Below are 26,858 nucleotides of genomic sequence, written 5' to 3' on the forward strand. Positions count from 1 at the left end.
CTCTGCCACCAGAATTTTTGCTGAAAAGTAGGCAGTTTTGGCTCCTAGAATTGCTTTTTTATAGTCATGTAATAGTGTGAGATAATGGGTTTTCAGTGAGGGACAGTAGTCCCTTCTCCATTGCCTCTCAGCTCGCCGGAGGGTCAGCTTTTTGTCCTTTAAGTCTCCGCTGAACCACCGGTTAGACTCCTTGGGTCTTTTGGTTGAAATTCGGCGTAAGGGGGCAACTAAATCGCAGCCTCCGGCGAGCCAAGTGTCGATGGCAGTTGCTTGCAATGAGGAGGATAGGCCCACCAGGTTTGGTGAGGAATTCAAGAGAGAAGAGGATAGCGAGGGGAGGTCAACACGGTTCCAGTTCCGTGCCCAGGTGTTTTTTGCAAGCGGAACCTTAGTTACAGGGTTGAGATGGAGGGAAAATGAGATAAGAGCATGGTCAGACCATGGACATGGGGACACAGATATAGATGAAATGGAATTGTTGAGAGACCAAACTTGGTCTAGCACGTGTCCATGTGTGTGTGTCGGAACTTGTATGTGGGGGATGAAATTCCAAGATTGGAGTGATTCTGTGAATTGTTTGGAGGATGTACATTCAAGGGGGTCCGTTGGCCAGTAGTTAAAATCGCCTAGCACTAAGACTGAGGCATAATTGACCGCCAGCGTGGCCAGTAAGTCCTGAAAGGCTGGCATAAACAGAGGAGTAGACTGGGGCGGGCGATACATTAGCAGACAAGTGAGCGGAGGTGAGAAAATAGATGAACGAACCACAAGATGCTCAGTGGGGACAATAGACGGGGAAGGGAGAAGTTGGAAGTTATACTCCGACCGAGCAATAAGCGCCACGCCACCCCCTGTCTTGCCCGCCGGGCGATCAGCACGGAGGGCCACTAAGAAGAGGGAAGGACGGCCAGAAGGGAAGGCAGGGAGGACTCACAAAACCAGGTTTCGGTTAAGAACAGTATGTCGGGCTTGTGGGAGTCAAGTAGAACAAACAGTTCCTGATTGTGTTTAACCGCTGACCTGGTGTTGAGCAGAATAATAGACAAAGGAGGGGGGGAAGAGGAAGAGCCGGCGCCAGAGGAAGGCTGCGTTGAGGGTGCCAGCAGAGAAGGAGGAAACTGAGGTGATGGGAGTGCAAGGCCAAGAGAGGAAATAGTACAAATAATAGAGTCAGGTAGCGACCAATTGCCCTGTATAGATTTTAAACCCTCAGAGGAGTAGGAAATGGGAAGGGCATAAGGGCGTGCCCCTTGCCCCGTCCGGCCGCGGACGAGCGCAGACGGGCTTGACTTAGGCACGACTTCGGCGCGTATTCATCGCGCCCGCTGCGCTCGTCCGCTGCGCGCACGAGGACACATCGCGTTTTATGGAGTGCACCCCCGAGCAGCTGGACCGCTAACTGCGGTCTAAGCAGCCTTCAGGCTACACCCAAAATGGCGCCCGCCCTCCACACAATCGGCACGAGCAGCCGTGGTGGACCGGGGCTGGGGAGGCCACACAAGATGTAAGAAGTGCACAATACAATGTTTTTAAAAGCGAAGTTTTAAATGAGCAAATTAGCAATGGTTAAAAAGAAAGTTTGGTGCCTGCATCTAAATCATGCAGGAGCACCGCTTATCGTCCGATTAAAAATACAGTTGTAATCACTGCAGGTACTATCCTTAACCTCCAGCGTGCGCATCGAATTGGTCCTAAACCTGGGGGCTCCCTATCAGCATCGTCAGCCAACCGCCCTAGAGGGATAATTGTTCTCTTCTTGGAATATACTGAGTTATTGATTGTTCTGTCTGCAGCGAAGCAAAGGAAGCAGATTTTGTGGTCCTTCCATAGAGTTTTTCTCTCACAGGATGTGGCTCGTGCCACCGCGGCTCGTCCTAAGGAATTTCTTTCCTTTCGCCCTGCTATCCGCTCCATGAACGCTCTATATGGCCTTGTCCTTCCTTGTTTTTTTAAAGTTACTTACAAGGAATGGACCTATTCTTTAGACCGCCCTGAAGATTTAAGACAATTTATTTCTCGTCCCAAAGGAGAAGAGATGAACTTTGAGAAAGCCTAAATAATTGCTGTTATACCATGTTTTTTTTATCCCAAATGCTTAACTTTTTTCAATTTATATGTTTAGATGTTTTTCTTTGTCTTTACCTGGTTGTCTACTTTGCGAACATTGCATGTTTATCCTCATAACTGAACATCTTCTAATGGTTCTGTGGTTTTCCTTCACAGTTTCACCATGTTTAGTATGGATTTCCTTCCTTTCTATGATCTCCTCAGTGTGCTTCCCCTCTCACTCCTATTGTATCTAGTACTTCACTTATTGGTAAGTCTTCCCTCTCAATTACAATGAGTTTGTTGCATATAATTGTTCACATTATATTTGTTCCTTAGGTTACTTTATATATTCTGTCTCTACGCTGCTGTTCCCTATTTTATTATATTATCTTTTTCCTAAGTATCTATTGGTCTCAGTCGCTTTTCCCTGTCTACCTTAACTCTCGTCTGTCTTCTTTTCGCAGCACCTCACCCCCATTTGTTAACTTCCTCACTCTGGCAATATGCTTTGGCTCCTTTGACTGGAGCCTTCGGACTTCTTGTCAACTTTTCTTTCTACAATATCTCTTTCTTCATTTGCTTTTTCCTCCCTTTTTCTTTCCTTTTCTTTCTTTTGTTTTCTCCTATACCCTTTTAGCTTTTTTAGTATACCATTTTTATCACTTTTTTCTTTTTCTATTTTCTTGCCCTTCAATCTCTCATTATTCATCTTCTCTATCTGCTTTTATTACGTAATGTTCTATTTGTTGGTTCAAAATGTTTGTTGTTCTTATTTTAATGTTATCAATTTTAGATTGCTCATGGTGTTATTCAATATCTCTTCGATTTTACTATGATTGACAATATTCGTATAATATCTTGGAACATGGAAGGTTTGCGTAATCCTGCCAAGAAACAAAGGGTACTTACCCATTTATCTAGATTGTGTTGTAAAATTGCTATGCTTCAAGAGACTCACCTTAATGATGCAGATATTAATTCTCTCAAAAACAATGAGTAGGATCTGTGTATTGTTCTTCAGCTAAAGACAGGAAAAATGTAGTGGTTACATTATTTCACAAGTCCCTCTCTATTCTTGTTGAAAAGGAGGAGAGGAATGCATTTGCAGATGGCTTCTTTTGCATATTACCATACATAATTCCCCTATCTCTCTTCTTAACATTTATGGTCCAACTGGTGTAGACACACAGTTTTGGCAGTCTATGTCCCATACCGTTCACTCCTGCCCTGACTCTAACCTCCTGGTGGGTGGGGATTGTAATCAGGTCTTAGATCCCTTCCTTAACAGAAAATCCAATGCAAAATACAATCCTAATAAAATGCATACAACTTTTACTAATACTATTCGCTCGAGAGGGCTGGTGGCTGCTTGGGGAATATATTATCCGGACTCCTGGAATTTACTTTTTACTCCCCCACTCATAATTCTAAATCCAGAATTGATTATATTTTTTGAGTCCTCATCTCATTTATAACCTAACGCATGCTGAAATTGGCTCTATTCTTATTTCTGACCATGCTCCTGTTTTTATTAACTTAAATCTCCCTTCAGAGCCCTCCAAATCTCATAGAGGGCACTTTAACAATTATTTACTCAAAGACCCCATATTTATTGGGCGCTTCAAAGACTTTTTGTCAGAATTTTTTCTCATCAATACTAGTCCTGACATCCCTTTTCTCACCATTTGGGATGCTTTCAAGGCAACAGCCAGAAGTTTTATCATTGAATATGTTGCAGTCAAAACTAAACAACTTCTCCGTGAATCAGCTTCTCTACTATCCTCTATTAAACAGCTTAAACATACTTATTTCTCTTCTAAAAACAATGATACTCTTAAGAAACTTGTCCAAGCCAAACTGAATTTTAACAGGAAACCGACAGAACAGGGTGCTGGGATGTTGCTTAAAATCAATTCTAAATTTTATGGTGGCCATAATAGGGCCGGCAAATTACTTGCAAACTGCTTGAAGGTCAAGTCGCAACACTCCAAAATAATTAATATCACTGATGATAACAGTCTTAATCATTTCAAAGATGAGGAGATAATAAAATGCTTTACGGATTTCTACATGTTCTTATACACTCCTCAATCTTCTCCATCGGATATTGCTTTAGAGACATTTTTTGCATTGTTGCCTCCTCGCTCTCCTTCCTCTCCTGATTGCTCTTTATTAGAGAAAGATTTGTCCCTTTTGGAGCTCAAGGCAGCCCTAGCTAGGTTACCTAAAGAGAAGGCCCCTGGCCCAGATGGGTTTACTGCGGAATTTTATTCCTGTTTTTTTACAAACTCTTCTTTCTTACCTTTTATCTCTCTTTCAGTATTTTATTTCTCACAATGAGGCTCGCGGATCCTTTCTCAAAGCCATGATCTGCTTAATCCCAAACAAGTATAAGGACCCCTCATCCTGTGCTAATTATTGGCCCATCTCTTTAATCAACTTAGATTGCAAAATGTTTGCTAAGGTACTGGCCCTCCGGCTTAATCAGGTCATCCCGATCTGATTGGCCACGAGCAGACTGGGGTTGTCAAAGGCAGAATGTTGGCGGATAATTCTAGAACTTTTTAAAATATCGTTCTTCTTGCGTCTAAGAGTTAATCTGTTGCAGCTATCTCCTTGGATGCCGAGAAGGCTTTTGATCGTATTCACTAGCTTTTTATGATGCACTCACTTAAGTGGCATGGTTTTGGCCATGTTATTCTATCTTTTATACATTTGTTATATTCCTCTCCCACCACCTCAGTTTTTCTCAATGGACTTCAATCTCCCTATTTTACTCTCCAGTGAGGTACTCGTCAAGGCTGTCTTCTTTCTCCTTTGCTCTTTATTTTATCCCCTGAACCCTTTGTTCATTCTCTACGTCATTCTTCTGCATTTGGAGGTTTTACACATTAGTCAATTGAGTTCAAGTTCACCGTATATGCGGATGATATTCTATTATACATCTCTGATCCTTCTATCTCCTTGCCCGCTTTCTCAGATCTTTTATCTTCATATGCAGCCCTGTCCGGATATAAATTACATTTTCCTCATCCGAAGTACTGCCATTAAATAAATATTGTTTGAAATGTATGTTCGAAGGAACAGATTTTAAGTGGAACACCAATTACATGAAATGTTTGGGAATAAAATGCGCTTCTTCAATCGCTAGAACGGTACAGCTTAAATTGGAGGATGTTATTTCAAGGATATCCGGTATGGCAGAAAAATGGTCCCCCTTATTTTTGTCTTGGTGGGGCAGGTTGGATACATCCAAAATGATGATGCTTCCTGTTGTTAATTTTTTCCTGTCCATACTACTAGTGAGGCTCCCCGTAATTTTTAAAAAAAGCTCTTAATGATATTTTGAGTAAATTTCTATGGAACGACCGGAAAGCCTGTATCTCTATATCTTCCTTGTCGGCTCCTAAGGATAGGGAAGGTGTCAACTTTCATAATTGTCGTCAATACTACTCCTCCTTTTTAATACATCAGGTTTTACCTTATACGTCTTCTTCGGGTGAATACCCTGCGCCGCTATGGTATAAATTGAAGGAGTCTGTGGTTCATCTGTTTCCCTTTTCCTCGTTATCCAATTTCACGCATTTCCCTCGTTTATTAAAATCCCCAATCATTTCCCATCATCCACAATTCATATTGACTTTCAATCCAGTCCTTAAAAAAACACTTTCACCTTTACAACTATTTTTGGATTCTCCTGTATGGCATAATAATTCCATTAAACTTTCAAATCGTACCCTTTTTTGGAAAGTCTGGGCTGATATTCCATGTTAAACACTTTTTACAGGATATGCAGTTTCTATCCTCTCAGGAAGTGCTGTCTAAATTTGACTTGCCTGTTACTTTTCCTCTTAAATACGACTCTTCAAGATTGCTCCTAACTCAACAGCTTTCCCTTCTGTCTGGAGCATCCTCCTCTTCTTCTGTGCCACCATTTTATCCATTATCTACTTCCCTCCCCGTTCGGGCCTCTCATATATATCAATATCTCCATTTCGCTCTTCTCACTCGTCCCAAGAGTAAAACTGAAATTTTATGGGAGTCGATTTGCAACACACTCTTCCTATACATACATGGAACTCGATTTAATCACAAATTCATCATACTTCATGCAATGCTAGCACCACTCAAACACTTTATTATTTCTATCAAAAGTTGTTTCAAACCCCTGTAGATATCTCTAAATTCAGTTCTGACCTATCCCTCAACTGTTGGTCCTGTAAAAACACCCCATACACATATTTACACTCTTTTTTCCTTTGTCCTAATGTTCGAAAGTGGGTTATTGGTAGGGGCAAATGTAGGTCTGCCATTGGCAATAAGGCCACTAACACATGATAGGACCCAGCATAGGTCTTAGAAAATTATTCCTATGCTCAACCCTTGGTAACGTGGCTTAACTTCAAAGACAGGTATGTAAATCATTTAAAAACACCATTTCAGTAAATAATTAAGACACAACACAAAATAAAAATCCAACACCAATTTATAAAAATAGGTAATATTTTTATCTTTTAAATAACACCAAAACAAAAAAATCCATTGTAGGGAACCAGAGATATGAATTTTTAAAGATTAGTCACTTTCTAGTGCCTAGAAACCAACAGTGCCCCCTTTAGTCATTTCGTTTTCTCTGTCAGGGACACAGCTTTATAAATTGTTCTGAAGAATTTTCTCACCACTGTGGTGGGCCGTCTTCTTCAGCAAGCAGGATCTAGTTAGAACACCTTCCTGGAGTTCTGCTTGGGGGTCCCAAAGTATCCAACACACAATCCAAGGTTCTGGAATCTCCAAGAGGGTCCTTGAAAGTGTGAAACTTCAATTCCGCAATCCACTCGAACGAAACCCTTACAAATCCACTGGTACTCCAGGCTTTGAATTCTTTGTGGGGCTGTCCAGGTGAGCTCTGTTAACCTGTAGCTTGCAGGGAGTCCACTAAGTTCTTTAGCAGCAAGGTAGTCCACAGGGCTGCAGTTTCAATTGGTGCAGTCTTCAGAGGTCAGGCCTTAGAAATATTTGCACAGCAAACTTCTTTTCAGCAGGGCACTTTTTGCTTCTGTAAGTTTCAAGCAGTAGAACTGGAAGGCTCTGCCCCTCTCAGATACCTATTCAAAATTCTCTGGGTCAAGCACCGGGTCACTTCTGACCAATGAGAGCAGGGCAACTCCTCATAGTTATGACCATATCCTGTAGAGTGTATTTTGTCCCAGAGTGCATCATTCATCCAAATCCATAATGGCTGATTTTCCAGCAAGGAGGTAAGAGCTGGCTAAACACACCCCCTTGGATGGCTTATGTCCATGGACTCTCCCACTACCATCTGCACATACCTTCCTTAAACCCAGCCCTGACTCTGGGTCAAGAGTGTCAGAGTGAAACTGAAACCCAGGCCTCCCCTCTGCCTTTGAAGAGCATCGTTTACGACGCCACCTTCTGGTCTGGCATTCCTATAGACCAGCACACTGCCCTCCCAGCAGAGGGATTCTTTATCACCTCTTCAAAGCAGCCTGGCTAAACCACCTAACTCTCACCGATCAGGGCAAACCACTGAAAGGCTGAATTTGGACTTACAAACAAGAAAGTCTTTTAACTTCTTGTATGTACACTTTAGGAAAAATTCAACAATATAAAATTGGATTTACTACTACCATTCTGGGTAGTCTTTGAATGGTCCGGCTAGTCCTCCTATCAATATTTATTAATCAATAACTTCCTACCATGTTAACCTATGGGCCATGGGGTTTGCAATGAGGAAATGTCTTGGGCCAGTTTTCTAGCACCAGGGCTTATAAAAACATATTTTATAAGTATTCCCTAATCTCTACAGGACCCCCACCCCCTGTGCAACTAGGGAAGACTTCAGGGGTTCGGAATCTGCAGAAATAATGCAGATCCTCCTTACCCAGTTCTTCTAGCATCAAAGTCAAAATTGAGCAGCTCTTTAATACAATTTGGGGATTGAAATATAAAATTGCACTTTACCCAGGCATATAAAAGCTCATTTTATAAGGGCGTACCTTATAGATAACTGACCCCCCACCCCTGGGATACCTTGGGGTGACCCTGGGGGTCCCTAATATGCAAACACATGGTAGAATTTTCATTTCTAAGGGTCCCTACCCCCAAAGTCGAGTTTGGGCACAATATAAGGTTTAAAAGCTGTCCTGGCAACCAGTGCTGCTTTTAAACAGACCTCAGGCTTCAGCACTACACACATGCTGGTGCAGAGAATCTGCTGGCCTCTAAACTGCCATGCCCCAGGATACTGTAGACTTCTAGGTAGTTTCAATCCCCTGCCTTATTACATACTAGGGGCTTATGGGGTAGGTCATACCAATTACAGGGGTACCACAGTGTACCCTAGAGTATGTTGGGTGTCTTAACTGTATTCTAATGTGTTCCTTTTAGCTTGGCACTGGCTCTGGGCCTGGTTAAACAGAGCCCAGGGTCAGTCAGAGTCACTTACCACCAGTTCCAGTCAGCAAACAGTTGTAGGGTGCCCAGGGCACAGGATGACTTTGCAACACCTAACATTTCCCTTTTTTTGGAACAAGGTTTGTAAATTAATTTCCTCCATCTGCTTCTCTAACCTTTCTTTTGATATATACTCCATATTTGTGGGTAGTAATACATTGGTTCGGTGCTCGTAGGATGGGCATTTTTGTATATCTGTTACTTATCATTGCATTTTAGGTTATCACTTCCAACTGAAAGGATGCTTCTAAAGTCAATGTTTCCGTGTGGTGAAATCTTATATGTTCCGATAACAGACAGGACAGGGCATCAGCACTCACCTCTCAACAACTCCTCCGAAAAGAAGCCTTCTGGTCTCCATTACCAATTACTTATCCTCTTCTGCATTACTTAACAAGGACACTACCTTTGTTTATCAACCGCCATGAGTATAGTGTTAAACCTCTTTCATAATGTTCATATTATTTTGACATTGGTGATTGTACAATATTCCTTAATGGATATTTTTATCTACTATATTGGGTACAAATGTGACTTTCTATCTTTTGCTATTCTTTCTTTCTTTCTTTCTTTCTTTCTCCATCTATTTCTCTTTCTTCCTTTCTTTTTTCTTATTTTTCCTATACAACCCCAAAATGCTAATATGTTATGGTACATATTTCTTGTTATGGTACATATTTCTTTAATTGCTTATAACTTTGATTATAGTTTTCGATGTCAAAATTAGTTGTCTTAAGTTTTATCCATTATTTTTTCATATGATTTATGATACCTTTTGGTACCTCTTTTGACTGATGTTACATTATTGTACCTTGTTCTTTATTTGATTCAATATAGCTCTTTAAACTCCAAAAAGAAAAAAAAGGTTGGTTTTATATGGCTTTTATGGACTTGTCCGCAGACTTCGACTGCGTGAGCCGCACAAAATTGTGAGCTCTTATGGAGTTGATGGCTAGGACAACTACATAATCCTTTTTATTAGAGAGTTGTATAGAGAGAGACCGGGGCTGTATTCAGGTGTGGAAAACAGGGGGAATGCACAACATTTTGAGAATTGAAAAGAGTGTTCAGAAGGGGTGTGTACTCGCCCCCTTTCTTTTCTCTTTGTATACCAACAAACTTAACAAAGTTTTGACCGCACAATGTAGGGACGTTCCATCTGCAGCGTACATTTCGTTGCCTGCTCTTCTCTACGCTTATGATGTGGTCCTGATGGCCAGAACACCCTTGGCCCTACAGCGTTTAAATGACATATATTCAAATTATATGGCTGAACTGGGGTTGTTTATCAACAAATCGAAAACTTTTGTTATGGCAGCAGGGATAGGAAGAAAAAAGCTAATTTCACTTCACCTAGATGGGGGTTCCCTAGAATGTAGAGTCTTTCATTTACTTGGGTCTCTTTTTCGACTCCAAACTAAACTGGTCTACTATGGTAGAAAACAGAACACACATGATGAAAAAAAGCATAGCTGCTCTGTGGAAATTTGCTTCCAACTTGGGTAAAAACCCATGCAGGGAAATGGTAGAAATCTACCTGGCAAAATCTGTAGCCATAGTCACATATGTTGCTGAAATATGGGACAAAGCTCAAGTGCTCCAGAACGGTCGCTCCCTCCCTCACTCCCTGACCCCACATCCTGTTGATGCTGCAGTTCGCTTTGGGTATCGTTATCAGCGCTGTTAATCTGTGTGTGTCTGTACATTATTTAACTGGCTTCGCAGCTCGATTTTAAAGAGCTCTCAGCTGACCTGCATTTACCTCTAGCGCCGCTCGCTCCGCTCTGCATTGACCCCACACCCTGTTAGTGCTGCAGTTCGCTTTGATCATCGTTCAGCGCTGTGTATCTTGTGTGTTTGCACATTAACTGCCAGCCAAGCCTTCGCCACTGTACCTCGCATCAACAAGACCACCATGGGAGGCAGATCCTTCTCATACCTGGCTGCCAAAACATGGAACTCACTCTCCGCTTACCTTCGCCTCACCCAGAATCACCTAGCGTTCAGAAAACAGCTTAAAACGTGGATATTTGACAAATAATCCACCTCCCCTCCCTAAGCGCCTTGAAACCCTCTGGGTATGTAGTGCGCTATATAAATGTTTTTGACTTGACTTGACTTGACTCAGCTGACCTGCATTTACCTCTAGCGCCGCTCGCTCCGCTCTGCTTTGTAACGCGACATTTGCTGCGGCTCCCTGCTTGCTAGCACTTTGACTGTTTTCTAGGCGCTCGGTCCATTTGCTGCCCCTACCTCACTTTCCCTTTGACCCTCCATTTTGTTTGTGTTGCTGTTCCCTGGCACGCCCCTCCTCCCCGCTACCGCCTCCCAGCTGCTGACCCTCCCACCCACGAATAGAGGGCTCTCCATCTCCTCTGACCAACTGTGACCGCCCGGACTTGCTCCAGAACGGTCGCTCCCTCCCTCACTCCCTGACCCCACATCCTGTTGATGCTGCAGTTCGCTTTGGGTATCGTTATCAGCGCTGTTAATCTGTGTGTGTCTGTACATTATTTAACTGGCTTCGCAGCTCGATTTTAAAGAGCTCTCAGCTGACCTGCATTTACCTCTAGCGCCGCTCGCTCCGCTCTGCATTGACCCCACACCCTGTCAGTGCTGCAGTTCGCTTTGATCATCGTTCAGCGCTGTGTATCTTGTGTGTTTGCACATTAACTGCCTGGCCTCGCAGCTCGATTTTAAAGAGCTCTCAGCTGACCTGCATTTACCTCTAGCGCCGCTCGCTCCGCTCTGCTTTGTAACGCGACATTTGCTGCGGCTCCCTGCTTGCTAGCACTTTGACTGTTTTCTAGGCGCTCGGTCCATTTGCTGCCCCTACCTCACTTTCCCTTTGACCCTCCATTTTGTTTGTGTTGCTGTTCCCTGGCACGCCCCTCCTCCCCGCTACCGCCTCCCAGCTGCTGACCCTCCCACGCTCCGCCCCCTCCACTGTCCATTAATGTCAGATGTCCCAACGCGCAGCGTCCACGCCGAAGGTGCGCCAAAGGTAAGCCCGTCTACGCCCGTCCGCGCCTGGACCGCGCCCAGCGCCAGACCCCCTGCCCCTCGCGCTGCCCAGCCCTCCCGCATTACCTACGATGCCGCCACCCTCCTAGCCCTTAACCCCGGTCGCGCCCCCAACTGCGTCCAAGCCGCCCCTGGACAAACCCATGGGCCTTTCTCCTGCTACTCCTGCAAATTCTGCGGCAACGACAACATCTCCGCTACGACCACACCACTGACTCCCGACCCCAACCACCTACAATGCATCCTTCTCAACACCCGATCAGTCCACAGGCACGCCATTGACCTTTGGAATCTACTAGACACCATTTCTCCAGACATCGCCTTCCTAACGGAAACATGGATGAATGCTTCCTCCGCACCAGACATCACCATTGCCATCCCTGAAGACTATAAGATCACTCGCAAAGACCGTACCAACCACACAGGAGGAGGAATCGCCATCGTCCATAAGAAATCAATCCGCATCTCAACCAGCTCTGACGCCAACCTCGCCAACTCCGAACACCTTCACTTCCAGATCCACATCGACCCCAAAACCACACTCAGAGGCACCCTCCTCTACAGACCACCTGGACCCCGTGCAAAATTCAGTGAAGACATCACGGACTTCATCACTCCACACGCACTCCCCTCCAAAGAATACATCCTTCTGGGAGACCTCAACTTTCACCTTGAAAAGATCAACGACCGCAACACCACCACCCTCCTGGACAACCTCGCCAACCTCGGACTTAAACAACTGGTCACTTCCCCCACCCACATCGCAGGTGACACACTCGACCCCATCTTCACCTCCAGCAATCATGTCTCCTTCAGCCACACTACGGATCTGCTCTGGACTGACCACAGCTGCGTTCACTTCACCTACAACAAGCCCAAACCCACCAACCACCTCCAACCAACTCTGCAAAGAAACTGGAACAAAATCACCACCGACCAGATCTCCTCATCGCTCCTTCTAAACACCCCAGCCCACTCCTCGGACCCAAACCTAGCCGCCGCCAACTTCGCCCTATGGTTATCCAACACCGCCGACACCTTAGCACCACTGAAAAAACGTCAAAGCAAACCTGGCAACAAGAAGGCCTCGTGGTTCAACGATGATCTTAAGAAGTCCAAGAAACTCTGCCGCACCCTTGAAAAAGCGTGGAAAAAAGACCCAACCACCAGCACCAAGGACGCCTTCAAAACCGCCACCCGCACTCACCACCAACTAATCCGAAAGGCCAAGAAAACAGCATTCAAGGATCGACTTGACAACAACGCCCACAACAGCAAGGAACTTTTCAACATCGTCAAGGAGTTTTCCAATCCCTCGGCCAACTCCAACGACATCACCCCCTCTCAAGCCCTCTGCGTCCTCATCCTAGGTACATCCCCCTCTACATGGGACGACTCTTGGTGGCCGGAACCCCTTGGAAAAGCACCCATCCCGACAGACCACGCACGGAACCTAGGCGTTATCCTGGATTCTTCACTTTCAATGAACAGACAAGTCAGCGCCGTATCCTCATCCTGCTTCAACATTCTTCGCATGCTCAAAAAAACATTTCGCTGGATCCCCACCGAAACCAGGAAAACAGTCACCCATGCTCTGGTCACGAGCCGACTGGACTACGGAAACACCCTCTACGCAGGCACTACCGCTAAACTTCAAAAGAAACTCCAACGAATCCAAAACGCCTCAGCCAGAATCATATTAGACATCCCACGCAACGAACACATCTCTGGTCACCTGAAAGACCTCCACTGGCTACCCGTCAATAAGAGAATCACTTTCCGACTGCTAACCCACGCACACAAATCACTCTACGACATCGGACCAGAATGCCTCAATTCAAGACTGACCTTCTACACCCCCTCCCGCCAACTACGCTCCTCCAGCCAAGCCCTCGCCACTATACCTCGCATCAACAAGACCACCATGGGAGGCAGATCCTTCTCCTACCTGGCTGCTAAAACATGGAACTCACTCCCCACTCACCTTCGCCTTACCCAGAACCACCTAGCTTTCAGAAAGCAACTTAAAACGTGGATATTTGACAAGTAATCCCCCCCCCCCCTCCTTAGCGCCTTGAGACCCTCTGGGTATGTAGTGCGCTATATAAATTCTCTGACTTGACTTGACTGCAGACAGCAGAGGATACATTTGTTAAAAAGCTGCTCTCAGCCCCTCCGGCTTGCCTGAACTTGATTGCCCATAAAGTACTTGGCCTTCCTTTCATTACCGACTCGATGAAACTGGCCCTGCTCCTTTTATGGTTGAGAATCTGAAAAGGGACTCGGTTGTGATAAATCAAGTGATAATAAAAGATATAATCAATCTTGACTGAGCAACAGTATCCCATGGCAAGCATATGTTAAGAAGTTCCTCTGAGATTTGGGCCTAGCTTTCCTGTATGCATCACCCTCAAAATGTTTGTCTTTTTATAAATCCAAGTTAAAAGAGGTGTTAGAAATGGGGGTCTCTAGTTGGCAATGGTTTGCACCTTTGTCCAATTAAGGACCCTTGCTTCAAGTCAGGAGAAGGGGGGGTACACTTCCCAAATAACCCATGCTCACCCCCTTGGTAGCTTGGCACAAGCAGACAGGCTTATCTCCGAGGCAGTGTGTTTAGCATTTGTGACCACATACAGTAATACAGTGAAACCACTACAAAGGGACACCACACTATTTTAGAAAAATATGTAATTTTTACCTAAACCAAAATAAGAACAAACGACAAAAATTCATCAATACAGTATTAAAAATAAGGCTTTCAAATGGTAGCAGTAACCCCATTTAATGCAGGTTGTAAATGCCACACTCTTCTCACAAAGTTCCTTGGATGCGGCACGCAAAACAAACAATAGAGTCGCTTCTTCCCCGTCACTCGGCGACGGGTCGGTCTCCGTGAGAGGGCAGCATGCTTCTTCCATATTGCATCACGCTTTCAGGTCCCAGCAACACTCAGTCTCTAGAGGTCCTGAACAGCAGCAGGCACCTCTCTTTAGGTTAGAATTTCCAGCAAGGAAATTCAGTGGAGCTGGTGGTGAAGTATTTGTGTCCCTGAGACTTCAGAACAGGAGGCAAGCTCAGTTTCAAGCCCTTAGAGATCATCTTCCTCAAGTAGATGACAAAGCAAACAGCAAAAGTCCTTACTGTTCTTTCCTTGGCAGCAAATAGCAACTGCAGGCCAACCCCAAACAGCAAAACAGCACAGGGGCAGTAATATTCCTTCAGCTTCTCTGGCTCTTCTCCTTGGCAAAGGTTCCTCTTGATTTCCCAGAAGTGATCATAAAGTCTGGGGTTTGGACTTTTTATACACACGAATCCTTTGATCTCTGAAGGCAGAGAGTGCCTGTACCTGACCAAAAACAGTTCCTTCCTCACTGGGGCAGCTTCCTTGCAGGAGGGGGAGACAGCATTGTTGAAAGCAGACCAGGCCCATTCGGGTGAAAAGGAAATCTCCTCCCCCTACTCTAAATGCAACCCAGGTCTATTCAGCCCAGCCCTGACTTATCAGACTTCTGGAGCCCCAGCCCTCTCCAGCCCCCTGTCATCCAAAAGCCAGACATGCAATACACAATCCTAGCAGAGGCACACTGGATGGTTAGGCAAGAAAATACCTACTTTCTAAAAGTGGCATTTTCAAACCCTGAATGTAAAAATCACCCACACTAAAAGATGCACTATACCTTTCTGAATTCAGGCATACTAAAATTAATTTTCCTATTTTGTTCCTCGGGCCAGTTATGTTCATAAGATATTATGAACAAACTGCCCATTCTAGCCTACGGGACCAGATAGCCTTGCAATAGTGAAAAACGAGATTGGCTGTAACTCACTGTCAGGACATGCTACACACATCAGAGCATGTTCTACCTTTCACATACAATGCACCCTGCTCACAGGGGTACCTTGTGCCTACCTTAGGGGTGACTAACATGTAGAAAAGGGAAGGTGTTGGGAATGGCAAGTGTGTGCACTTGCTAAATCGATATGACAGTCACAGACTGTGCACAGGATCTGCGATGGCAGGCCTGAGACACCTTTTACACGCCGCTTCGGTGGGTGGCAAAATCCGTGCTGCAAGCCCACCAGCAGCATTTGATTTACAGGCCCTGGGCACTCAGGGTGCATGATACTAGGGTCTGACAAGTATATCAAATATGCCAATCAAGGAATCACTAATCCATAACAAGAATTTACAAAGGGGGCACTTGCACTTAGGCACTGAATAGCAGTGGCAAAGTGCCCAAAGCATATAGACCAGCAAAAACGTAGCAAAAACACAAGAAGCAACAGCAAAAAAAATGGAAGGGAGACCCACACCAATGGTGCCAGGTCCAACAAGAGGCTTTTGTCAATAAGTGTGAACTAGAAAGATATCAACGTAATCAAAGTAAAGTTACAGTTTTATCTGCCGAGATTGGCCACGGGACATGATTCCTATCTCTTCTTTGTTACAAATAATATGCACCAATATTTATTGACTAGGATGAGACTGGATTTTTTTCCTTTAATGGTAGGTTAGCCAGCTCAAGCATATTCATTAAATCATTTATCGCTATGTCCTAGTGATGACCGATCCCCACAAACTATAGTGCATATTTTATTTTTCTGCTCTTTTTATAAGATGGAAAGGAAAACATGAATCATCGCAATGTTATCCAAACTGAGTCTATCCTCCAATTCCTTAGCCCTTGTCGTGATCAATACGTTGGAAACCCTTTTTGTCTGTTTTGTGAATGAAAACTTTTTATATTCAGTTTTGCAGACTAGGAAAAATTAATCCAAGAGGAGGGTTGTTTTATTGGATCAGATTCAATAGTTTGTTTACAACTGCTTTTTTACTGATAATGAGCTGATGTAAGAATTTTAAAATATTAGCCATAGTATGCTGTGGGACTCCGAATGAGCTTGCGTAGGAGTGGTGCTGATTTAACTTCTCTGTCTTAATAACTTGTTTTTATTATCTTTATTGCTGAAAATGAATTGTTGTTTGGATTTTTATAGCTTAGTAACGTATGCTTAGCGTTTTTAGCGATGGATATGTCTGAGAATATCAATATTTTAACAAACAACTAATTGTGATTTTAACATGTTTTTGACTATTTTGCACTGTGATATTTCTCTATACTTTTATACATTTCCCAAATGTGAATAAAGCTGTTTAATGATGAATCAGAATGAGAGGAACAAATCAAAGTGATGAAAAGGGAACTGTCGGGTGAGGGAGACTTAAAGAACTGAGAGAAAAGATTATATAGAAGCGGAGTACAGAGAGATAAGGTTAGAGAACTGAGAGACAAAGTGAAATACTGAAGGCCTGCAGAGCAATAGTGAGAAGAAGAGGCCAGAGAGATTGGATGAGAGCTCAGAGTAATGGGGTGGGAGACAATAAGGAAACTGAGAGGGTGAGAAAAAGAAATAGAACTGTGAGAAAGAGCTGGAAAGGAGGTGAGTATCGAGCGACAGATTAGAGAAGGAGGGAACTGAGAGATAGAAATGAGAGAGGAGGTCTGCTGAGTGATAGCATGAGAGAGACGTGGGAAGAGTGATGGTGTGAGAGAGGAAGGATACAGAACAAGCTTTGGTAAATGGATTAGGTTTCTCCTATATGATTAATAATAAGCTATTTTTAGGTCTCGCTATTACATTCCGCAAGGAATGAATAGCCAGAATTTTAGTGTTGCATCAGGAAAGCTAAACCAGCCGGCGGATTTCCACAAGTGCATGTGGTCTCGTGAACGCGCTCCCATCCGCCTGCTGGTTTAGCTTTCCTGATGCTCTCCACATCAAAGCAATCAGCCTCCCTCCCACCGGCTTCCCCATTGTGCGCAGTGTGCGCTGGCCTCACTTCTCCTCCCCCCTAATACTCTCACTTTCACGGCCGCCAGGCCATGAGCTACTTCAAAGCGATCCGCTCCGCCCCCTGCTGCACCCCATATGGTTTTGTTTGAGCTGCCAGTTAAGTCTTTCTGTGTCCATTAGTTTATGCAAATTAATAGTCTTACTTCTGTGTTTGTGGGCTGCCGGGTTTTTGTTTTACCCTGCCATGCGGTCTTTTGAAATCTCTGCCCCATTGCTAGTATTAGGATTTGTGACTTGCTCCTTTCCATTTTTATAATGTGAATTTCTCTTTATGTCGTGCGCTCTCTATACGGAAAAGACTCCTGGCACTAAACTCACCTCGCACCAAACACCGCTCCCAAAGCCTTTGTGTGATGTACATTAATTCCGCCCCTCACTTAGCAGAAGTCCTAGGAACGAGGCCTGCTTCCATGTGAGACCCAGGCTGACATGCTTCAGGCTCTAAACAGTAACCACTCTGTACGCTGGGTGAGGGCAGGTGGGATGGTTGGTCGGAAGCGGTCGGAGTATCAACATTACTGCAGCAGCCTGCCACATTGCCCAGGCAGTCTATTGAATGTCACAGCAGGCCAGACGGCTTCTGCCTCGAATTTCTCGGAAACATTGCGTAGTTGTGTTTATTCTTTCGCTGCCAGCTCGCCGTCTTGACTATACAGCCCGCGCCAGCTGAGTATTCCTTCACGAGCCTCTTGTGACGGTGCCCGGGCCAGTGCTTGTTTGTCGAATAGCTCGGAGATGCTCCCCCCATCAGGAAACTTGCTTGCCATATTTCTGTGCTAATAAAACGGATAACGTCTGTCCTTGGAAGTATTACAGGAATGTGGCGATTAAATGTTCTGTTCTGTACAAATCGCCTACTTCTTGCAGTAAATCATCAAAATGTTCAGCGCGTTGCAAAATAAGGGGAAGTCTCAGCCCCTAGTCATCTCTACACGCCTCTTGACCTGATCCCTCTAGTTTGGCCACTTCCCGGTCTACTTTCGACTCAAGTTTACAGGGTCTCCAGCTTTACATGTGATACAAAACTCTGCCTATCCTTTTCTGCTGCTCTGCGTGGCACCTTCCTGTGCGTTTCCGCCCTCCTCCTGTAAATTACCCCCAAGCAGTACTTTAAATGGGCCGGTACGGAGTATTTTGAGAGTGAGAGTACTTCTGAAGAGACATACTTTTAACTAGAGAATTCCGGCACTTCTCAGAAATGAGCAGGTACTCTGGCACAGAGTACCTGCACTGTTTTTACATTTAAAGCACTGCCCCCAAGCTGCCATTGTGATGTTTGCCGGGTAAAACAAGCTGCCTCATTTTTGGTGGCTGGCCTCACCGCTCATAGCCAGTACTTCTTCTCACGGCGTGTCTTAAAGTGATAGTCTTGTATAGTGGAGCGATGTCTGTGTCCGTGGAATCAAGACAATGGCCCTTCCACTCCCTATTTGCTTCAGATACAGGGCTATCAGCTGCCTTCCGCCAATGCAGGATTGTCGTGTTATTTGCATCGCATCAGCTTCTTTGATGTTTCCCGTTTCGCATCTTTATTTTGTGTAATAAAAAGGGTCCCAATCTAAAGTTGTAGAAGTGGGGGAGGGTGTTGTGTTCACATCCACTTCTCATCTTCTGCTTAAACGCTAGCCTTCCTGAACTCCTAGTTAGAAGGGAGCCTTGCTCGGAGCAGCCAAATACCAGCCACCACCTTGATCCCCTCTGCGTGACTTATCTAGACAGGGAAGCCCGTGCTACCCGCATCAACTCGTCCTCTTCCCCAATGTTATAACATTGTTTGTGCTTGTTACAAATTGGGGTTTTAGCACCCTCTTTGATTATTGTCCATAGGTTTTCCACCCCCTCCCCCCACCAGCACTCCTTCACACCACGCAATGTTTCTCTAAGATTTACATATGCTGTGAAGCCGGCATCACTCGGTGACCAAGTATGGAAGTTTTGAGGGGCAGGGTGATTTTATTCAGCCACTGTGTTAAGATGGCAGGCTTTTCAATCATTTATGGTTTATTTAACTGTTTACTATCTGAGGCACACACATACAAACCTATCCTACCATACATGGACAGTCTCATACCATAGACACATACGCTTGTACATCATTTTTAACCAACTCTTCTACCACCCTTCCACACCTCTACCAGCCCTCTAACACTCCATTACACCTCTACAACTCTAAACTTCTTCTAACTCTCTTCTACCCCTCTAATACCACACTACTCTTCTATTTCTATACTCTTATACCACCCCTCTACCACTCTTCTAAACCTCTACTACACCCTTCTACCCTTCAACACCTCTTCTACCTGCCCCTCTACAGCTTTTCTACGCCAAATTAACCATTTTCTACACCTCGACCCCTCCTCTACCCCTCTACTACCTTTCTACCCTGCTACCCCTCTGCAGTCCACTATACCCCTCTAACGCTTTTCTACACATATACTACCCCTCACCACCCCTTCTACCACTATAACACTCTTCTACACCTCTATCCCTCCTCTATCATTCTTCTACCCCTATACTACTCTTGTACTATTCTACCACTCTTCTATAGCTCAAATCTTCTACCACCATTCCACACCTCTACTACCCCCTAACACTCTATTACACCTCTACTACCCCTCTTCTATCCCTCTACTGCTCTTCTACCCCTGCACCTAATCTCTCCGTACCGAACAAAGCCAAACATTAATGCACATTTAATCAATTAACATTATCAATACCAATGCCTTTTATTTATGTTTTAAAAACAAAATCAAAAATAAAATTAATTTGCAATGCCAAAAGCTCAAACTTAGAAATTGCGAGACCTATTGCATTGCAAATGCTTGTTGTTGTAAGTTGCAGCTTGCTGAGTAGTTGTACAATATAATTTACAGAACTTCTGTTAAAGTTTTATGACTTGTTTATGAGCAAAAAGGCAAAATATTGTGTTGTTTCTAGTAGGAGCTTGTGAATAAGTAAAATTCTGAAAAATGAAACAGAAACATAATAGAATCAATTTATATAATAGCAATATTCTGTGTTTAGAAGAGTTCTGACAACTTTTGGGCCCAGTGCCACTGTACCTGCTGCACCATTCACGTCATGCACCTAGTGTCTGCAAGATAACTGCATTTGTGATTCCCCCTCTAGTAATAAAATATAACAAGCATTTGCAATGCAATCGGTCTCGCCTTTGGGACCTTAAAAGTATTTATCTATGCAGCACATTAGCCTGGGTGCTGAAACATATACTGTTCTTTCACATGGAGGGAAAGTAAGAACCAAACTGCATGACATGCCAGGTATGGGAGCACATGGAGAGAAACATTGCCTTTCAGCGGGAAATGGTATAGTCCAAAGCTCTGTTTTTTTAAATACAATCAGGGCCTTCGGTGGTCATATCACTGAAAATACCAGATTTGAGTTGTATTTATTGTCTACGGGTGCTTGTCGAAGACAATTTCTATGGACTGGAATCTAGAGAATGCTGAAGTGATTCTGGTATTTTACTGACCTCTGCTAGTCGTTTTCTATCAGGAAAGGTAATTAGAGGCAGTTGAACAAACAGAAAGCCATACTGGTATTTTACTGACCTCTAATGCTCATTTTAAATAGAGTCAGTTAAACAGTAAAAAATGACTCTAAGTGGAAACAGACAAGTCCTAGGACGGATCTCCAGAGCCCACACATACACACATATATATATATATATATATATATATATATATATATATATATATATATATATATATATATATATATATATATATATATATATATATACACAAGAGGTCTCGAATGCTCAACCTAAAAATTAGTTTGAAACATTTTGTATTTTTGTCATCATTACTTTTTGTAAAAATAATTGTTGTTTAGAACAGCTTTCTTCATTTTAGTTCCTTGCCTCACATATTATGGTGTGGTGAGAGAGAGGAACCAGATTTTATGCCCAGATTCACTAACCTTTTGTATTGTGGTTGTGCCACTTTTTGGCGCAGGCATGACACAAAATGTTAGACGAAATTTACAAAGCCACGCAAAGTTGATTTGCATCACCTTGTATGACTTTGTAAGGAAATGTAACTCAACACAGCGCCTTGCACTGTTTTGCATTGCACTGCCGTGGGATGGCATTCTTGGATAGAGCATTGCTGTACCATGCTTTCACCCATGTATTTTGACGCAAACCCAAATTTGCTAATGGGAGTAAACCTGGTTTTGCGCCAAAAGGGTTCCCCTTCCTGAGATGGGAGTAACTAGAAGAAATATCGTCATTTTATCCTTGTTATTTCCTCTTTCCATGTGTGCTGCATTTGGCACCACACATTGAAAGAGGATTATGCCTTTTTGTGAATGGTATTCCTTCCTGCACAAAAACAATCCAGCCCATAATGCAGGCACTCTTGCCAGGGAACCTTTAGTACTCCAGCACAATGAGCGAGAAAAATGTGCCATATCTTAGCAGATATGAAAAATGTCTGCTCTCACCCTTTCACACAGTGCAGCAAGTTGCCTTGCTGCTTTGTGTTACGTGAAAGGTTAGAAAACCCAGCCCTGAATGATAGCCTATGTAACTCTATGGCTCACTGGTCAACCTAACATTTCCAATCTGATATGATGCATGTGGACTTGTAGTGTCAAGAATATCCAAGTCTCGGGTTCCATGAACTGCGGCATACTGCATTCCACAGGTTGCTACTTTCTGTTTTCTGAGCTCAAACAATAGATTTGTGCAGGAAAGTGGGTTTCTGTTGCAGTAACCCCCCCCCACTTTTTGCAAGACTACTGATGCACTTTTACTTGATGTGCCCTGAGTCCCTGTCAATCAGGTTCTCAGGGCTTGTGTTCTTTCCCCAAAACTAACCCAAACCAATTGGCATCTCTGATACCCAGGGCAGTGTGGCCAGGGCTAAGGGCTGCAGCACTTATTGTGCCAGCCTTAGAGGCCCTGTACCTTTACACACACACTGCCTTTGCAGGCTGCATGGTGCAAAATAAAGTGAAGAGTCGACATGGCACACATCCCACCTACAACCCACTGCCCTGGCATAGATCAATCTTCCCTCTAGCTGGGTGCACTTTACCAGTGGTGAGGGTACAGGTGTGTGTGCCCTGTACCCCTACAGTGTCTAATTCCATTCTTAGACGTTGAAAATGCAGTGCTGCCATTAAGAGTATATGGTGCTGGGAGTTTGTCACTAAGGACTCCACAGCACCATAATGGCTGCACTGAAAACTGAGAAGTTTGGTATCAAACTTCGCTGTACATTAAACCCACACCAATGCCAGTGTGGGATGTAGTAAAAAATGAACTCAGAGGGCATCTTAGAGATGCCCCCTGAAATACGACCTGCCTCTGTTGTGTTCCCTGACTGGTACACACAAGCCTTCCACCACAAGACATGTTTCTGGACCCCTGGGGTGGGAGCCTTCGCTCCCTGAGCCCAGAAACAAAGCCTTTCCTCGGGGGAGATGGTCACACTTCCCCCAGGCCAGGAAGAGTCATCTGTGTAGGGGAGCTTCAAAGGCCTTGCCTTCTTCGTAATACGACCCCTAGCCTCTCCTGCTATCAGGAGCAGGCCCCCTTCCTGTCTCCCCTCCTTTTCAGTGGGATGACAGGTGGGAAAATTTAGCCAGCCCAGAAGGTGTGCCCACCTCTGCCAAATCCACCCCTCAAGTTGGGCAGGCGAGGTGAAGCCCACTCTTAAGTGCCTGCGATCTTGCAGATGCCAGGCACTCCCCAATCAGGATTCGGGATTGTGCTCACTACCCCACGTAGGGTGAGCACACCAAGGGTGTAGTCACCAGAAGTTCAGTATCCTTTGGCTACTGACCTTGAGACCCCTAAAACACCCTCTAAATGCAGTATTTAGGGAGCAGCCCTAAACCAACAAGGCAGATTCCTGCAACCTAAGAAGAAAAAGGACGAAAGAAGATGCCCAGCAGAGATAACTGCAGAGAACAACTGACTTGTCCCCAGCCCTTCCAGCCCGTCTGCATTTTCCTGAGGTCCTGCACCAAAACCATTTTGTCCTACAGTCAGCGACCTCCAGAACTCCTGGGAGGACTGACTGCTTTCAACAAAGACCGAATCTCGTGTGAAAATAAGCTCTGTTCAGAAGAAACACCAAAGAAAGACTCCGAGCCTGCTGAGGAACAAGAAACCTGACGCCTGGAACCACCACTGCACCCTTCACCTACAGCCCGAGTTCACGTGGCTCACCAGTCCCAGCGAGGTCCCCATCACTCCAGAGTCCGAGTCTACTGTGGGTTGACAACTCCGGAACTCCCTTTCGTCGCCTGCATCCTCTGGAAGGAGACCCCCCCAACCGTGAGTGGCCCGGTAAGGTGAAATCCAACCTCAGACGACACCCCTGCATCCAGCTGCCCTGCGCCCTAGAGAAGAGAACCAGAGGTAAACCTACGTCCCCAAGCCCTCCGACTTACCTGCCCAGCTGCTGGTTCCTCCCGGAAGTCTTCCTGGAAGGAGCCTGTACCTGAAAACCAAAACTGAAAATCCTCTGGACCCGACGCCAAACCTGCACCCAGACGCACCTGGACTGCTGCGGGTGCACTTTTTGTGCTAAACAGGATCCCCTTTTACCCTGAAACTAACACCAGGAGCTTGGCTCTCACAACCTTGTGGCCTGCTCGCCAGCAGCCACCAACCTGAAGCCCCGTATCCCCCATTGGTTAAAATTGAGCCTCAGCACTCTGAACCCGGCCGCCCTAGTGCAGCTGAGGGTGAAACAAGAGTGCATCCTTGTCCCTGGGGGACCCCTGAGACTAACCTCAGAACACCAACTCCCACAACCAAGTACTTACCTTAAAGCTGAAAAAACCTTTTTCCGCCATAATGTGGAGTTGGAAAACCTAAAGAAATTCTTTACAATTTATGAACATTTTTGCTTGAGTAAAACCTTTCTGCCTTGTTTATTTTCTCGCCTCACAGCAGGAATGAAGCAGGGTCTGAATGTGTATCATTATTTCAAAACCAAAGCTGCTGTGAGACCCCTTCTCAAAGTCATCATCCATCAGTGAGAGGGTTGCCCCTAGAACAGAATCCTTTGCAGCCTTTCTACACTCATGTATTCTCACTGCTGCTCCAACCTCTTTCCCATCTATTTTTTGTTGATTTTAAACCTGTGCTATAGGCCGCTGAAGCCCTGTATCCCCACTTCTCATGCACCAGCATCTCGTTTGCTATTGTATACCTCCCATGTACGGCCAGCTTTCTACCCCTTCAATTCATGACAAAAGTTGCTCTGTAAAACGTCTGCTGTTTTGGTGTCAGTGCATGGCTGACCTCTGGCTGATGCTTGTGCACTTTCTTCTGTACGAGTGGAAAGTAAAAATATATTGATAAATCCAGTTTTGGTATGCTCCACCCTTCCATCATCAAGCTTAGGTCTGAATTCCATTTGTGTTTGTGCCTGGACTATGTTGCCGGTGTCTAAGCCTTCACATGCTTTGCACCCAGACCTCAATCCCTCCCCGAGTACCTGGGAGTCGGGACCCTCACAGGGTCTGGCTGTCAGTAGTTATGCATCTACATCAGGCACCCTCACACTGTCTAGGACCCTCAATCTATGTTGGGGCTGAGCTGGGGCTTTTTGGGACTCGATATGCGGGCCTGGCACCTCCACATATGGACCTCAATCTGACAGCAGCTGCCATCCCTCTCATCCTTGCCGTTACCATGGCAACAGGGGGTCTCAAGGCTCCTGAAGGCCACAGCAAGACTTGTTTCTTGTTTGCAGTTCTTGCAGGCTATGATGTCATCAGTGATAAAAGGGGTTGCCACATATTGAGACAGATTTGAGAATAATAAACCTTGGTCCACTTCCCCTCTATGGGTACAGTACTCTCCTCACCAGCGGCATTGGCTGCCCTCAGAGCCTTCCTACACGCGGCAACACGTCTCTCCAGGGACTTGGTGCAGTTCAACTACATCACCCCATCCCATCCCAAGCCCACGCCACCTTCTGGACCAGCTGAGTAATCCTGTAACTATAATGAGGCCAGCCACAAAATCGCCCCTCTATATGGCGCTAAGAGAGATATATCTCGAGTGCTTAATTTGGTTAAAAAAATAGTGACGTTGCTCTTGTCAGGCCTCTGCAGCTTGTACCACATATTGAGCCTGCCACGCTGCCAAGTACTAACCATCAAACTCCTGCAAGTGTGACAATGCAGACTGTTTCAGGTCCCCAAAGCTATAAGAATGGCGAAGGCGGCAAGTAATAATCGTTTAATGTATATTGAGTTACAACTGAACTATTGCTGTGGTCATCTCTGAATTGGCCAGATAGTACTACCTTATGTCAGACTGTCCCAGGCCCCGGTGATGACAATCAAGTGCCACTGTCAATTACCAGAAACCACTGGCTCAAATTAAGCCACAAAAGGAGCTAGGACATTGCCAGCCTGGAGAAGAAGAAATGCAAGTAAATAAAACTGAAGGCAGGTCTTCTGCATCTTTGGACTAAAGTTTTGAATCAACTTCTGATACGATATGAGAATTGCTCCGGCCGCCTGTTTTTCCGAAAGAAAATTAATGCAATACTCAACATTGTTGATGATCTCATCATTCCCTCGACAAGGCGAGGCTCCCCTTCTCATCCTTCTTGATCTCTCTGCTGCCTTCGATACTGTCAACCACTCTGCGTTACTCAACACCCTCAAAGTTCGGTTTGGCTTCAATGGTCCTGTTCTCGAATGGTTCACTTCCTTCTTCCAGTACAGAACCCAACAAATCAAAATCAGCAGTTGCATCTAAACCTATGCCTGTCGCCCTGGGTGTTCCCCAGGGGTCTATTCTCTCTCCTTCTCTATTTAACCTCTTCATGGACCCCTCACCCTCATTCTTAAGAAAGCAGGTATCAACCACCACCTCTATGCAGACAACACCCAACTTTACTGTAAAATGAAATCCCATGCAGACATTCTGCACCTCAATGATACCCTGACTAAGATTCAACAATGGTCTTACCTGAAACTCAACCCTAAAAAAACTGAAGTCATTCTCTTCGACCCTAAAAACAACCGGCTCCCTATTCAACACTGGCTATCTGACCGCAATGCTCTCACTCTCTGGCCACCTCTAGCTCAGTCAAATCTCTTGGAATAAGCATTGACCAAAACATCAGCCTTTCTCCCCACATAAAAAACAGCCAAAGGCACTCTCTTTTCACTACTTCACCTCAAGAAAATCAAACCCTTCATTCCTGTTGATGATTTTAAATCTGTTGTTCAATCATTAGTACTCCCCAGATTAGACCATGGTACCGCTTTGCTCTTCGGTACACCTTAAGTCCACCTATCCCCAATCAAGTCTGTCCTGAACCTCGCGGCCAGGCTTATTTCCGATTCCAAGAGGTGTGATCACATCTTTCCCATCCTCAAAGATCTCCAATGGTTTACCTTGGATAGCAGATCCATCTACAAGAACACGTGCATCACGCATAAAGCCTTGC

At 44.8% G+C, this 26,858-nt stretch overlaps 1 protein-coding gene across 2 annotated transcripts in view; it reads left to right on the top strand.

The window, feature by feature from the left end:
- LOC147725632 (uncharacterized) overlaps nucleotides 1-26,858 on the top strand; it is a 185,026-nt gene that overhangs the window by 63,241 nt on the left and 94,927 nt on the right. For both annotated transcript variants that reach the window (XM_086964328.1, XM_086964329.1), the window contains exon 3: nucleotides 2,224-2,317. In XM_086964328.1, coding sequence (XP_086820454.1) covers nucleotides 2,231-2,317 — 87 coding nt within the window. In that variant the 5' untranslated portion in view covers nucleotides 2,224-2,230. The remainder of the gene's footprint in view (nucleotides 1-2,223; nucleotides 2,318-26,858) is intronic.

The sequence above is a fragment of the Lissotriton vulgaris genome, chromosome 3_2 (assembly GCF_964263255.1).
Source record: "Lissotriton vulgaris chromosome 3_2, aLisVul1.2, whole genome shotgun sequence".
In the NCBI taxonomy this organism is placed as follows: domain Eukaryota; kingdom Metazoa; phylum Chordata; class Amphibia; order Caudata; family Salamandridae; genus Lissotriton; species Lissotriton vulgaris.